General features: G+C 42.3%; 2 protein-coding genes across 2 annotated transcripts in view; one reads left to right on the forward strand and one right to left on the reverse strand.

Moving 5' to 3' along the window:
* The window catches only part of LOC105426965 (uncharacterized), a 55,642-nt gene extending 41,633 nt beyond the window's left edge, over positions 1-14,009 (reverse strand). The window contains exon 1 of the mRNA XM_011638435.3: positions 11,899-14,009. Coding sequence (XP_011636737.2) covers positions 11,899-13,033 — 1,135 coding nt within the window. The 5' untranslated portion in view covers positions 13,034-14,009. The remainder of the gene's footprint in view (positions 1-11,898) is intronic.
* Positions 1-15,434, forward strand: part of LOC105431312 (putative RNA methyltransferase CG11342) — a 238,840-nt gene that overhangs the window by 108,999 nt on the left and 114,407 nt on the right. The window lies entirely within an intron of this gene.

Here is a 15,434-nt window from a genome sequence, read left to right on the forward strand (position 1 = left end):
ATAGTAAAATAAAATTGAAATTGAAAAAAACAAAGGCGCGATACAAAATTATTTAGGACGAAACACGTCCGCCACACAACGGTCCGGAAACGACTGTAACATACTGGTATTAGGCAAAATTGAAATCTCGAAAAGAAAACATTAACAACGCCAATGTGTCAATAAAGACTAGGGAGATTTACGCGTAGGCACACGTGCTTGTCCTCGCCCCTAATGTGCACCGTTACTCGTAGCGTGTAATCTGCCCCGAATTTATTTCTATTTGGTGTCGAGGGTTGGCGATGATTTGCCCCCGGTATTGAGAAATCCTTGGAACGTTCCGCAAGGGAGTGATCTCGCTCGTGCCTCATCATTTCGAGCGAACGGCCAATGAGAACGTTTCATTACACAACGATAAATCAAGTAATTTTAACGAGATCGAAAGATCGATCGATCTCGACGAATTAACAGTTGAGAATAAATAGAAAAACGGTGCGGAAAGACGAACGTTATTGATAAAATTAAAAATTACACGTGTTTCACGTGTCAAATTGTGTTAAGGGAAGAATACGACATTACGTGCTCGAGGTGAATTCTACGAAAATTACTTCTGTACGACTTGCGTGTCGTGAGCGCAGAAGCGAGGAAGGCGCAAGTCGCGATGTCTGCGGCGTAGGGGTGGAAAGGTTGGGAAGGAGAATTCTACCCGTGGATGATGCCCAAGGACAAGAAGGGGGCGCAAGGATCTACAGACAAACTGAGATGGATCGGTCGCATAAATCTCCGGGCTTGGTCCAATATAAATCCGAAGGCGAGCGCGTCGACGCCACCGGCGGACATAAATACGACTTAGCAGGCCGCGATCTCCAGCGGCTAATTGAGAATTATTTCCCCGCGATAGTAGTAACTGCGAGATCCCGTCGTTCGTTCGCAGCTCTTCCCGGCTAATTTTCCCGCGAGTTACGCGAGGATAGAGAGGCAGCAGGGGAATGGGGGGGGGAGAGGAAACCCCAATTGAAACCGGTGCTTCGATTGAATTCACGAAGTATTGCGCGTGACGCCTCGGACTGGAATAAAATGGTAATTTATATCGAGAGAAAAGCGATTTTTAAACGCGACTGATAGTCGTTTTTTTGCCAGCCTGTTTCTGTAATATTTTTTTTTCTTTTATACGTTATACGTTGTTCATAAATTCTATGACGTATTGGATCATGAAACAAAAAAAATTTTTAAATACTGTCTATTAAATACTTCCTTTCTGAAATTTATAATACATAAATTTCAAAGAAGAAGAGAGAGAGAGAGAGAGAGAGAGAGAGAGAGAGAGAGAGAGAGAGAGAAGAGAGAGAAAGTGAATGAGATTTATTATGTAACAAATAAATAAAACAGCTCACGGTTAGATGATCTTCGGATATTATTACGAATTGTAGAAAGTGGAGAACTTTGTGGCTAATTATATCGCTCTGTTATTTGAAAGCAGTTTATTGTATAAAGCAATTATGGTCGCCTAACTCTTTGCTTGAAATAATTAAACTTCCTCCTTCCCTCTGCCATTTTACATAGATGAAATATACAAGGCAGGCAAATCAAATTGCCCATCAGCACTTTCTGTAATATTGTGGAAAAGCTTCAGAAAGGAGAATATCAAGATATATATCGAGCTTCCATAGATGATATCTCTTCGTGAACATAATAGTTTAAAATTAATTTATTTTAACTTTCTTTCAATTGAGTTTCTCCTACTCGCGTAAAATATTCACAAGTAAAATGCGATATTTTACCTCGCTTCGTTTGTATTGCGTAACCCGCGTCATTTTGACGGACGCAACAGCGAAACGCGCAAATCGCACAGTTCGGGAGAGCAGGCGCGATGTAATTCGATGCTCGTTCCTGGCTGGAAATAAAGAAAGCAGAGTCTCGAAAAACGGCACGCAGCCGGCCGAGGCTTTCGTTTCGCCGAGGTTGAGTGTCTCGAAGGAGCTGCGCACTTATTTCAAAAACGAATGGTCACTTAGCGCAGCGGGATGCCCCTCGCCTCTCTCACGATCGAGTAAGAAAAAAAAAGTTCTGGCGGCATCCGGAGTCAAGTAGCCAATGGGCGGAGGGCTGGTGTTTTGTTTGTTCGGCAAACTGTCACAACAACTCGAGCCGGTGGACTACCCTCTCCCCCCTTCCCTGAGCCATCGTCGTCTCGCTTTCTTGAGAGCTGGAAACTCGAGAGTCGACGCGCCACTCGTGTCGCCATACTCGAACATGATTAATGTATGTGTGTCAGTCGGAAGAAAAACGAGAGCTCTCCGGCCGGAAACAATCGGTATTAATCGCGTGCGAATGCATCGATCTTTCTCTAAAATCCTATTTTATCGTTGCCCAGGTAATTAATAGATTTTTTTCCATTTAAGGCCCACTCGCTTTAGGGGGTGATAAATTTTACATCACACTTTAACGGGACAAATAACAGAGAAAAAATGTACGAATTAATATCGCGGAAACAAAAGAGAAATTTAAGCATTTTTTTGTGTGCTTATAATATCGAATTCTTATTAATTTGAATTTTGCAGAATGCCGTGTTTGTATAGTCACGTTGGATAAATTGCCGAATTTTCGGTAGGCTAGCCACATTTCAGAGGTAAACGTCAGCTTAAATGTGATACATATAAAAATCTGCAAATCACTACAACTCGGTAAGAAATAAATCAATACAGAGATTCAAGCATCTTTTAATTAGACCTCAGCAGAAATTTGCAGCGTTCGATCGCTCCTTTATTCCTATGCTTCTCGATTCGACTTTTCTCTTTCTCTTTCTCTTTTTTTCCTCCCTTTCCTGTACAGTACATATTAACAACGCAGAAACGAACGGCACCAAGCAGCGAACTATTTATGACGTGTGTAGTAATCGGTGCGCGGTCGACTTTGTAGCTTTTACGACGTACATAGATATTGCTCGCAATAAGCACCTACCTAAGTTGCGCAATAAACTCGAACAGGTAGTTAAAAACCCACTTTGGCGGGACTTGAAGCGCGAAATGTACTGAAAAGCGTTGTCCTTGCTCCACGTAACTTGCTCGTCCTTGCAATTACTACGAGACAAATGCAACGGTATGCTTCTGCTTCTTCTTTTTTATAAAACAATATTTATATAAAAAAATCCATTTATATTTAAAAATATTCGAGAAGGAGGAGGAGAAATGAAGTTATCTAAATCATTATTTATTTCGAAGGCGAGGAACAAAAATTATTTTTTTCCTATTATTTTTTCACTAGTGGAAATTACAAATTCTTTGAAAGTTGCATTCTTTGAAATTAGCATTGCATTAAGTGCATAAAAGAGATTGAATATTTTCATGTTTTTGAATATTTGCAACAATATTTGTTTAACTATTACGAAAAAGATGTGTTAAAGTAATTATCTCTCATGTTGTTATCGAAAATCAGAAGTACCATCAGAAGATATAATATCAAAATTACAATAATCATATCCGTATGATTACCAGATCTTTTATCAAATCAACTTTATTTTTAATTTCTCACGCTGTAAAAACTGTGTAAAATACGACTAATGTTCACGCTGTTACCAAAAAATTTCTCAAAAATCAAACCGCAAGGCCCGCCGGCGAGTTTACCATCAGGATCGTAACGATCGAACCGCGTAAATCGATGCCCTACCGCGGTTCGGGGCATCGTCAGAGCGAGTTATGGACTCGAGGAGAGAAAGGGAGGGGACGGGGAGACGGGGAGGAATAAGAACGCCGCGTAAGTATAGAGAGCATAATAATCAGAAGTAAATTGCGAATACGTGAGGCTACCGTATTGTAGGAATCCTTAGGTATTCGCGGCTGCGGGGTCTCCATCCGTTCCCGCCACACAAACCCCCTTCTTTTAAGCCCTGGCAACATTCGTCGTTCCTTCCGTAGGGTTGCCCTCCGTAAGATCCCCCCGCCCTCCCTCCGCGCGCGCGCGCGTGTGTGCGCGTATGCGAGAGATGCGGGAACGCGAGCGGCTGACCTACCGGTAATCTAATTTGAATCTCCGAGGCCTCGGTCAGATAATGGAACACGTATCGAATAATATTACGAGCGATTCGATTCGATATCATTTGTAATTCCGGAGTCGGGAGACCACAGCGCGCCGCAGGTCCACGGGGGCCAGCCGGTCGACCGATCGGTCGGGGCCCGACCGGGCCCCGACGCGTCGTGCGAACAACTCATTTTATCGCGTAGTCCGGGATAGCGGCGAATGTAGCGTAGAGTATATCGAGAAACTTTGGGACCTCGTTGAAGCGTGATCGAAAGTACGGAGATGAGATCTTGCGGCCGAATGCACTCCTGCTGAAATATTCCAGAGACGCGCGCGCTAAAAAAGTAAGAAGAAAGAATCCCGATTATTGTTCGAAGAACAAAGAAAGGTATTTTAAACGATGATTTATTCGGTTGTAAAAAGGATTGTTATACTTTCGCTACGGGAAAGTAATCTATTATCCTGGAAAGCAAACCTTTCGTTTAAAATATCGTTAGATAAAAATGTGTAAATAAGTAATCAGGATAATAAGCCGAGATAGGATTTAAAACAATAAAATAATAGACGGCAATTCTCGGCAGACAAGATCTTTGTATCCAATAATTTTTCTTATTTCGAATTTATATTTTTATAAATTCAGAACAAGATTGGTCGTTTCGTTGTTATTACAGCTACGTGCTATTATAATTATTAACAGACTTTTAACACAGCAGCTCAAAGGTATGTTAATAAGTCGATAATCCAATCTGAAAATCGATTACACCTTTTTCTGTCTTCCCTCCTCTCTTACATGAAATTCTTATTGCGAGAAATTTTATCCTGATCAGAATTTGAACTTGGATCATCAGTTTAACTTTCCGGAGCGGATATCTTGGATCATACTTTGAGGCGTAAGTTGACATTTATTACAATAACGGAATAAATATTGAAAAGAACGTATGCCAACGTGATAAACAAATAGGTAATCGGTATAAGTTGAGATAAATTTCAAACAAGGATAGTAGATGGTATTCCCGATAGGATCTTTATGTTTAATAATTTTTCTTATATTGAATTTATATTTTTATAAATTCAAAACAAAAATCTATCAATATAAATAATATAATATATACGTATATATAAGTCTATACGAAAAACGTCATGATGTTCTAAGAAACATGCATCCTACATGTAAAGAAAATAACGTGAAATTAGACAATTATCTGTACGTACTTTACCGCCGTAAGTTTCTGCCTTTATAAAATTAAAAACTTTTTTAAGTCGTTAGATTAGATACACTATTGTTGGGTAAAAATTGATTACGAGAAAAATTAAACGGGAAAAAAGGTATGCGCATAGTAAGTGAGTACGTGCTTCTGGAATAAGCATTGTCTGTTTTGTCATTTTTATCTATTTACGCGTAGCTTTCTTAGACGCTGAGTCAGTTAACCAATCAGTCACATCGAAATGTAGCAATCAGTATCGCGAGTTAATTTCTAAGAACCTCGATGATTTTGCGACGGTTTTCTTGTTTCACGTGCTAACGGTCAGTTGGCGTTTCGTAACGCTTTCGAGGCGAGACGTTCCGTGAAAAAACATAATTAGGACGTGGTTTAGAAAATGAGGCAAATTACGCATCCGCTGATGTATCACAGCTGTCTATTAATACGCCTTGTTAGTTGGAGCAATGCGAGATTAACGCGGGTTGAATAAACAGAACGTTAGACATTACAGTATCTTGGACGCGTCTCATCTCCAGTTCTCTGAAATTCTCACCAGTAAATGTATTATTTGCCACTTTTCCTCTTGCACTTCTCGTTCTACGGTCACGCAAATATGATCGGAGAGAGCAACGGGAGAAGCGCAAAAGAAACGACAGGCAACACACGGTATCCCGTATCGCGATGTCTCAATAGAATAAAAAAAAGAATAAAAAAAAAAAAAGAATCTCTTCCGTTAATCTATCGGATTTAACGTCTTCGTATTCAGGCTTACCTATATTCGGGAATTTCCCTTTGGGGAAATAAATCATCGAGTTATTTGGAAAGAGAGAGAGAGCTTGAATTTTCTTTCGTTTTCACTCGTTTTCAGAACGTGACTCCACGTGGGGCCTTAACGTTCCAAAATCGGTCCAGAACTTAACACGGTCGAGATAGGGCACTGGGTAAATTGCGCAACTTTCGATCGCGTTTCAAAGAGACGCCACCGATGCACGTCCTCTCGAAGGACGCGGCAAAAAAAAAGGGAAGGAGAAAAGGAAAAAAAAGACGGTACAAAAAAAAGGGAGGAAGGAGAACGTGGAGAGAGAGAGAGAGAGAGAGAGAGAGAGAGAGAAAGAGAGAGAGAGAGAGAGGAGGCTCCAACGACGACAAAGGCGGCACAGAGGCAGGCTACCTTTTGTTGAAATTTTTCGCATATTGCTCGCACCGTCGGAAGTCGCGGACCGCGTTTTCTGTATCACGCTATATGCAAATGAGACATATGCTCTCTCCGAGCCACGTAATAAATTACACGTGTATAGGTAGGCCTAAAATTACGTACCCTGGTCTCTTTCTCTCTCTCTCTCTCTCTCTCTCTCTCTCTCTCTCTCAGTGTGTGCTACGCATGCATCATGTACACCAACTCGGCCGACTCGCACACGGAGACATGTAACACGTGTCACGGGTGCACGGCAATATGTGTCTGCTAGTCTTACGAGATAATACAACCTTTTTACCGAGGACACTTCGAATGAGCGCGAGCGATGGCAAACTGTCCTTTCGTCGCAGCGGCGTTTTAAAGAGGTAACTCACCACCGACCGTCTTTCGTGTGCATCCTCGTTCTCTCGGAATCACGATCATGCCATCTCCTCAAGGAGAAAAACCGAGCGCACGCGATATTGCAAACAATCGTGCGTGATATTGTTAGGTAAGATATTTTATTGGAAGTTCCCGCTAAGAAAAGATATTTCTTCTTCTTTTCGTTTCTCCTTTTCAAAAGAAAACGTGCTTTACATAGTATCTTTATATGGAATCTTTATCAAGCAATTTTGATATTTTTAGATGCGTATGAGAAATATAAAATATAAAATCCTCTTTTTTTTCATCCCTTATCTTTGGTTTTCGAATTGGACGCGTTTCCATTCCGAAAATATTTGTCCAAGTGCGAGACGAATTTATTTCAACGGTTAAAATAAATGTGACCTCCGAGAGATTACGTTTTTCTGATGATGATGATTAGAAGAAGCATCCTGTGTACACATACCACGTATCCAGATTTTTTTCGAGGAAGAGAGGGATTTATTACAATTTTGTCGACATATAAGTAGCAATTTTTTGCGTTAATGAATTGGATATTTTAGAATTTGGAATGTCTCCTCATTTCTGATTTTGAATGAGAAAAATATTAGGTTTTGTAAATCGTAACTTTAATTTTAACTTTAACTTTTTTTTAATTTCTAGGGGAGTTTGAACTCCCTTAGATACGCCTATATGTGTACAAACATGAAATATATATCGATCTTTATCTCGGTTATCAATATATTTTCTGATTTCTGTAATCCCCAATTATATCCGAGTATCGAAAAGGAAAATCAACTGGACAAGGATCTAGACAGAGCAGTCTCAGTAATCTGTTTGCACGCCGGTCGTAAGGTGAAGATGTAACTCATCGCTGATGTCGGCACTTTTTTCGACGCGCCCTTGGAAAGGCTCGTAAAACCCTTCGTTTCTTGTAACACAGGGCCACTTTGTCGCAGAATCGAATTCCATAGTGTTGCCAGAATTAAGATCACTGGTCTGGAGACAGACTCCACATAATAATCATCATAAAATTAGAACTTTATGTATGAAAGTGGTGCAGAGAACACGATGATATATGTATACGTTTGTTTGTATGTATCGACAGGATCAGAATGATAAATGGTACTTTTAAAGATCATTCTTGTGATCATCCATCGTCTGCTTCATAGCTTCAATAAAAAAAGTTTTTGAAGAGAAAAGCTATTTTTTGACGCCGACAGAAGCGAGCGTGTCTGCCAAAGTGTCTGTAAAGAAAAAACCGTGTGTGTTTAAAAAAAATGTAGAAAACGGCGCAGGTCTGCCAGTTCTGTGAGTCTCCACATTTTTGTGAGGGTAGTGTGATAACCAGAAACGTAAAAATTTATTACAGTCGGGCCCCCGTATCGTTTATCGCTTCTTCTGTCGTGCTGCTTTGTCACTACTCCACGTTTGCGTGACCAGAATGAGAAAGCTCGTTTAATATTGAAAGAGCAGCGCAAAAAAGGAGAAATAATGGACACATGCGGTCCGAATTTAATTTTGATTAAAATTATGAAATCGTAAATTGATTAATACCTTTGAGCAACGATATCAAAGTAATGAGCAAATTACTGCACGATTACACAAAATTGATACAAGAATCACAAAAAAAAAGTCTCGTATCACGAGTATTTTGTTTCTCTTTATAACAAAGGGCAATTCATCTAAACGATAGTAGAAGTAATTGTTCAATCTCTCATAAATCAAGGATGTCACTTTGACAAATAAAGTAAACATCCGCGCTATCCAGACGTCAAATTGAACGGGTATGCTGCGCCCTGTTAAAAAACGCTGCAAATTCTTTATGTATGTAACAGACAAGTACTGCACGATAAAATATTTTTTTATTGATACTCGGTTTATTAAAATTCGGATGAATGCCGATCGATATCTGCGTAATGAAAAATGCAGAGCGAGTTTCGAGATACAAAACCCAGACGACGTACTTATCCATTAAGCTGGACGCATAATTGCGCACTTGTCCCCTCGTACGCCATCAATCGTCGCGACAATCTCGTGGCATCCTCCTTTGAGAGGATAATACTTCCTGGCATCGAGAGTATGCCTAATAATAATAATATTCCCCGAGGGAAGTATAAACGTCGTCCGCGAGACGAACGCGACGTGTCGCCATTTGCCGCGCGCGCGCACGCGTGCTGAGGTATGAAAAAAAATCTCGCCATTTAATTACAGCACATCTAGAGCACGTAGCTCGTAACGACCGCGGCTAATATTAGTGCCATTCGTGGAAAACGCGCTTCTGAAAAGCGATTAACGGCAATAACGGCGGCACTCGCATTAAGCGCCAAATGATTTCGCATCGTCTCACGGCTCGCGTCTCCCTTCATCTTTCCCCGCTTTTACATCTTCCCTCGATTTTAACATTCGAATGAATTTCGACGTTTCTTTAATTCTCCGACACGAAAATTGCGTAGAAAATCTCGATTGGATGATTCTGCTCTTAAGAAACAAATGTTTACGCTTGCCGATAGAAATTTTCTTCAAAGTCCACCAAACACTTCTTCGACTATGATAAGATAATCAAACAATATTTCAAATGTGACATGACATCTGTTCCTTTATCATTGATAAAACCCCCCCTATTGTAGGACAGCAGATTTCTGCGCTGTCTATCTATAATGATACTATTAACCGTAGAGGATTGACAGATTTGTGCGACGAGAACGTCTTCGCAAATTGTAATGGCTTTGAAAATTATTAAACGTATGACGTAGCGAAATGTAGCTCATCGACGTTTCTCGTTTGGTGGACGAGTGGCGCGAGAAATATATATCGCGGGTAATTATAAAATATTTCCGGTCGTCATTGCAAGCCGTTATTATTATTGACGTTATGAAGGTGTGTCACGCGCCGGAGAATTCCCGAGCAGAACGGAAGAAATGACGGCTGTCGGTGTGCCGTAATAATCTCTCACATGTCGCTTCGGGACATCGCAGATGCGCGCGATCCCCGAGCGAATCAATAGAAAATCGTTAAAGATCGTCATAACACGTCGATTCGGGTCTTTAGCCATGATCTCGACCGACACTTATTGCCCGGCGCATTTCCGTCATGCCAAGAACCCGAGGAAGAGGACGACGGAAGGAAGGCGGCACGTCTGTCTGTATGTCATTATTGTGTCGGTGAATAATGTGTCTCCTGAAATGCGGATTAATATCGTTATCAGCGGCATTAATGTCAGCATGCGTTATGCATTAACAATCACTAATTATGCCCGCACGTCCTATTGTTAGGTAGCAATTTGACAAGCGCAATTTGCGGTTAAGCAATTGAAAAGGACACGAGTCTTAGAAACACTAAATTTTAAGGAAAAATCCACGATTGAAAGAACAAATTATTACAACATGTATATAATCCCACAAAATTACAATGTATTGACAAATATAATACTATGTTAGGTATATCAGAAATAAATTGTGCTATCATGTATTATCGTAAATTACGACTGCTTACAGTCTTACGTTTGATTATGTTAAATTGCGTTTAATACCAGGAGTCACAATTTTTTTCACCGCGTTTTCCTTTCGTTTGCGCATTCATATATTCCCCGCGATTTATTGCCTGCTCACGTGTAAAATCACGTGGCTATTAATATTCATTGATTATAAGTTTACCGAAACGCTAGTGTTACGTCTTGTATTACGTCTCGCGAGTAGTTCGTCATATACGACGCGGCATCGAAGAGACTTGTTAGATTTTGAGTATTCAGAGCGAATTCGGATTAACTTTTGCCGACTCATATTTTTGACACCTCTCTCTGTCACATCTAATGCGCCACGAAATTTGAGACGTTCCGTGCGTTAGGCGCCACCAGGGATTAGGAAGGAGGCAAAATAAAATGCCGCTTTGAAAAGAGAATCGAGCTAGGGCTTCCTCGATTCTCATGAATTGCATCAATCAAAAAATTTAAAACTCGTATTTATCGCCGCAGTTTAAACGCGCCGATTACGAGCGATAGATTCCGCGCTCAGCGAGCATGTCTTCTTCGTGCATGTTGCATGTCCCATTTCTCGGGATGTAAACGCGAGTATTTTTAGCAATCCTGAAATATTCGAGGCTCATCATCATCATCATTATCATCGTGCGATTTGCATTTCTTTCATACATTTCACCGATCATATCGCGGCCAAGTATTTTTCTGCGAGAGATTGCAGTTTTAGGGATCGCCATAAACATTTAAATTACACGTCGCAATAAAAAGCGATAGCGGAAAAATGAAAAACAAGATTGTTTACTAAAAAAGTATTTTAATCGGGTGATGTTGCCGTCGATCGACTCAAATCGCAAACGCCTTACATCACGCAAAGTAAAATACTTGTATCGGATAAAATCGTTGTAAATATACGACGTGTTCGACGTACATAAGCAGCATATTAAAAATAATATTTTATTAAGCGGGAGTTATTTAATAGTCAGATCAGTGATTATGATAAATATAATAAATAATATTATTAAATTGATTCACTTATTTCAATTATGCCTGATATGATAAGTAATTTTCAAATAATTTCACATTTATTATTAGCGATAAATCATTGATCGATTATTCTTGCTAAGAAACAAATAAGATACAAAGATGAGAATTAGAAATACGAAATATTCTAATATTTTTCTTGCAAGGATTATTTCCTTCATATTATAATCAAGTTATTCAATATTCTCTGTAGAGAATAAAACGAAATATTCCAATTCCTATAAATATTAATCATATCATTACTTGTCAATAATATTAAGCAAAATAAAGACAAATGCATATAAAGCTTATTGGGAAATTCATTAGAATATAATGTAAACAAGATTTGTTTCTAGGCAAAATTTTGTCGATTTGTTTACATTGTTTTATATCTCAAAAATCAGCTCGACGAGCTATATATTCCTTCCGATACCTCGCTCCTCTATAATTTACCGAAAATGTCTCCAAAAAACATGTTGTACATGTGACCATAAACAAATCTGAAGTCTAAGGCTCGATTGCCTCGACATTATTTTAAGCGACACTTTAAGCGAGATTTAAATATGTGTTTGTCCTATATATTCATGTATTTCGCTTACGCCAATAGCTAAACGGGCCTAAGGAACGTGAAAATCTGTGCGAGTGCTTACCCTGACTGTGCTCGCCCGCATCGAAGGTCTTGCTGGTCATTTGGAAAAGCGCATCCAAGGGACTGCCTTGCCCTGTGGTCCTCTTGCCGTTTTGGCCAGCGTGCGAGCCATGCTGCTGCTGGGGCATTTTCCTCTTCAGCTGCTGCTGCTGGGGCGCCGGGTGATGCAGGCCGGGATGAATGCCCGCGTGATGGAGCGCGGCATGATGATGGTGATGATGGGCGAGCGGGTCCGGGCTACCGGAATCCGACACGGAGCTTCTTCCGGACGATGAGGAACTGCTAAGGGGCGGTTCGCTGATGGAGCCGGACATAGATGCGAGTGACATACCCATCAGCGAGAGGTCCCGGGGCCCGGTCGCGTGACCCGGATGACTGTGGTGATGATGGTGGTGCAGATGATGCTGATGATGATGATGATGATGATGATGCTGCTGCTGCTGCTGCTGCTGCAAGTGATGACGGTGCTGATGGCCAAGACCGGAATCCGCCGTGTCCCAGGGACGAACGATCTTCGCCTTTGGCCGATGCGACAGAATGTCGAGGATACTAAAGGACTTGACTCCGCGATCATTGGACTCTCGTTCCCTCTCGTCCTCCTCGTCCGAGTGTTGCACCTGCACCATCTTCAGGCGTTTCAACGGCTTGAAATAATCGTCCGTAGTGCCAGCGGTTGCCGCACCGTTGCTACCGGTCCTGCTGTCCACATCGTCCTCTTCCTCCTCGTCCTCCTCGTCATCCCTGAGAGTCGTGACCGAGTCGCCGCTCTCGCGAGTTCTGCTACTGGTTCTTCCGTTCGACATTCTGTACTCCCCGTTTCGGGAATAATCTCTCTCCTCGTCCTCCGTCATCGAATCTCGTGGATAGGTCCTTCTGGGACTCAGACGATCGGCGTACTCCTCCCTCGAGGATGCCAATTCGTCCTCCGTGTTGGGCGTCACGACCACCAGTGGCAGCGGACTGGGACAACCTACGGAGATCTCGTCCTCGTCGTCCTGAACGTCCCCTCGACCCGGCGAGCCTCTGCACGACGTCCGTCGGTGCGCTGACGAGCCACTCCCGGGCGTCACGGCACTGGAAGATACCGTCGTCGACGGCGACATCGTATACGACTCCGTCATCTCCGTGGTGCACATGCCGCGCGCCGGATATGGGAAGGAGCTAAACTAAAAAGCGCAATCGCTCGAGACACTCGCCTGGTGACTTTTGGCAACCAGTCGAGGCCACGACAGCTTGATTCTTCAAGCACCGCGCATCTCCTCGACACGATAACACATTTGCATTGTACGAAAACTATTTGCGGATTTACCGTACGGTTTATCGAGTCTCATTCACTGGCCTAACATGTCCGGAGTCCCCGCGAAGAATCACCGGTTCGAGCCGCAATCATGAAATCAGTCGCACTAATCGTTATCGATGACCTGTCAACGCACTCGCATTCTCCGTCATCGTGCTTAAACCGACACACGAGTCACATCATTGGTTTTCGAAATCGTCCCCTATTTCTCTCATCGAGATCTTCCTTCCGAACTCGATAGCTTCCGTCAGCTCCGCGGACGGGAGACGTCAATTGTCATTCCATCGACTCGCGTGTCCCTCTTTTACTCTAGCACACTGCCACTATTGTCCGCTCAAAATTATACACCAAAATATGATACCAGGGTTTCATAGCGACCGAGTTGTCGAAGTAATACCGACATTTTCGAATGTCCACGACAACCTGTTTCTGTCAGTCAGGGAACTCGACCGGATGTGTCAGTCCTCTTCCCTTCGCTATCCTCACTGAACACCAGCACACACACAGAGAGAGAGAGAGAGACGCGCGTCGTGCGTCGTCGAGATACCCGCTGCGACGAAGATACGCGCGCGAAACGTCAATACGTCGACGTTTAACGAGTTTCGATGCTAAGGAGGCAGCCGGGTGTGCCTCCTCTCTCAGGCCAGTCGAAGCCGGTGACGCGAAATGGTACGGTGGACGGGGATCCCCCGGCGCCGATGTTGGGCAGGCGCTTTCCTCACGGTCGGCACGGCGCACGCGTAGAAAGACGGTGAAGCCGTTCGAATCCAGCCGCACGCTTCGAAGCCGCTGCCACGGCACCGGGTACCACCTCCGCGGTAAGAACGCGCCCCCTTGGCGGATCCGGGGGCCGAACGAGATTAAGTCCCGCCTACGTAGCCTAACGTAGCCAGCACAGCAAAATGACGTCGCCGCCGCTACGGGAATTTTTACGAGACGTACTTAACATCCCGCAGCGTCGCGGCGGGCGCGACCGTCCTTCCTTCCTTTCACCCTCCTTTACCCTGTTCTCTCTCTCTCTCTCTCTCTCTCTCTCTCTCTCTCTCTCTCTCTCTCTCTCTCTCTTCTGTCCCAGAGTAGCTGCTATCTCGCGCTTCATTCGTCTCTCTTCTCTCTTGCCGCCTTGAAACACCGCTTCTCTCGCTCGAGAATGACGTAGACTGACCCTCCACGACGCGGAGGGCGACTAACGAGGGCCCACCGTGATTTTGTCCCACCCGGAGCGTAGATTTTGGCTGCCGCCGCCGCCGCCGCGAGCGGGTTTTGGGAACGGATTATCGGGCGGGAAGTTAACGGCCGCGTCTCGATACGCGGGATGGACGACTTCGGGAACGAGCGGACGTGCAAATACGTTTGATAGCGCGCGATATATTCCGCACGAAGAACCGGCGCGAGAACTCGTCTTCCGTGGTATTATGCATTATGCATAACATCTCTATAATTTGCGTTTGTCAGTTACTTCCTCTATTATTATCCACGTCATTTTACTTTGTCTGTGTTATCGCGCGTAAGTTATTTGAGCGTAAAATATAAGTATGCAGCATATATATATAAAAAACGATAAACTTGTGTGTGTGTGTGTGTGTGTGTGTGTGTGTGTGTGTGTGTGTGTGTGTGTGTGTGTGTGTGTGTATAAAAACAAAGGCCAAGCGTTTCTTGAATTTATTTAATAAATTCGAAAAATAAAAAAAGATTAATAGGCGCTGAAAATCCTGCCTCAATGTAATGCCGGAATTATTTTCTACTGAATATACCGGTTTATGTACACTGTTTTGTTTATATATATATATATTTGAGGCAACGCTTATAGAATGTACCCGACAAATGTCGATATGTAAATTATATCTGTTATCGCGTGGCAGTTAGCTACGTAATTTATTAACGCAAACAACGCTTTAAATTATACAAAAAGGGTAATTATACAAATTATACAAATTAATTATAAAGGTAATTATACAAATTATATTCTACAATCAAATTTAAATAATTAAAATGTTTTTTTTTATGTGTACAAAATGCAGGGGCAATTTTTTTCTTTATAATCACAACATATTTTCAGAAATTGCAACGTCAGCTTATCCAATAAACAGAAATATCTCTAGCAAATTAGAGATAATTGATTGAGTATAGCTTGAATTATCAAAAGAAATGAAAGACGATGATGACTGCTGTAGATAATGTCGCGGACGATTGCTGGTTTATTACAAGAACATTAAAAGAAGAATATCTCGACTATTACA

Source organism: Pogonomyrmex barbatus, unplaced genomic scaffold (assembly GCF_055798465.1).
Source record: "Pogonomyrmex barbatus isolate J1 unplaced genomic scaffold, ASM5579846v1 scaffold19, whole genome shotgun sequence".
Taxonomy (NCBI): domain Eukaryota; kingdom Metazoa; phylum Arthropoda; class Insecta; order Hymenoptera; family Formicidae; genus Pogonomyrmex; species Pogonomyrmex barbatus.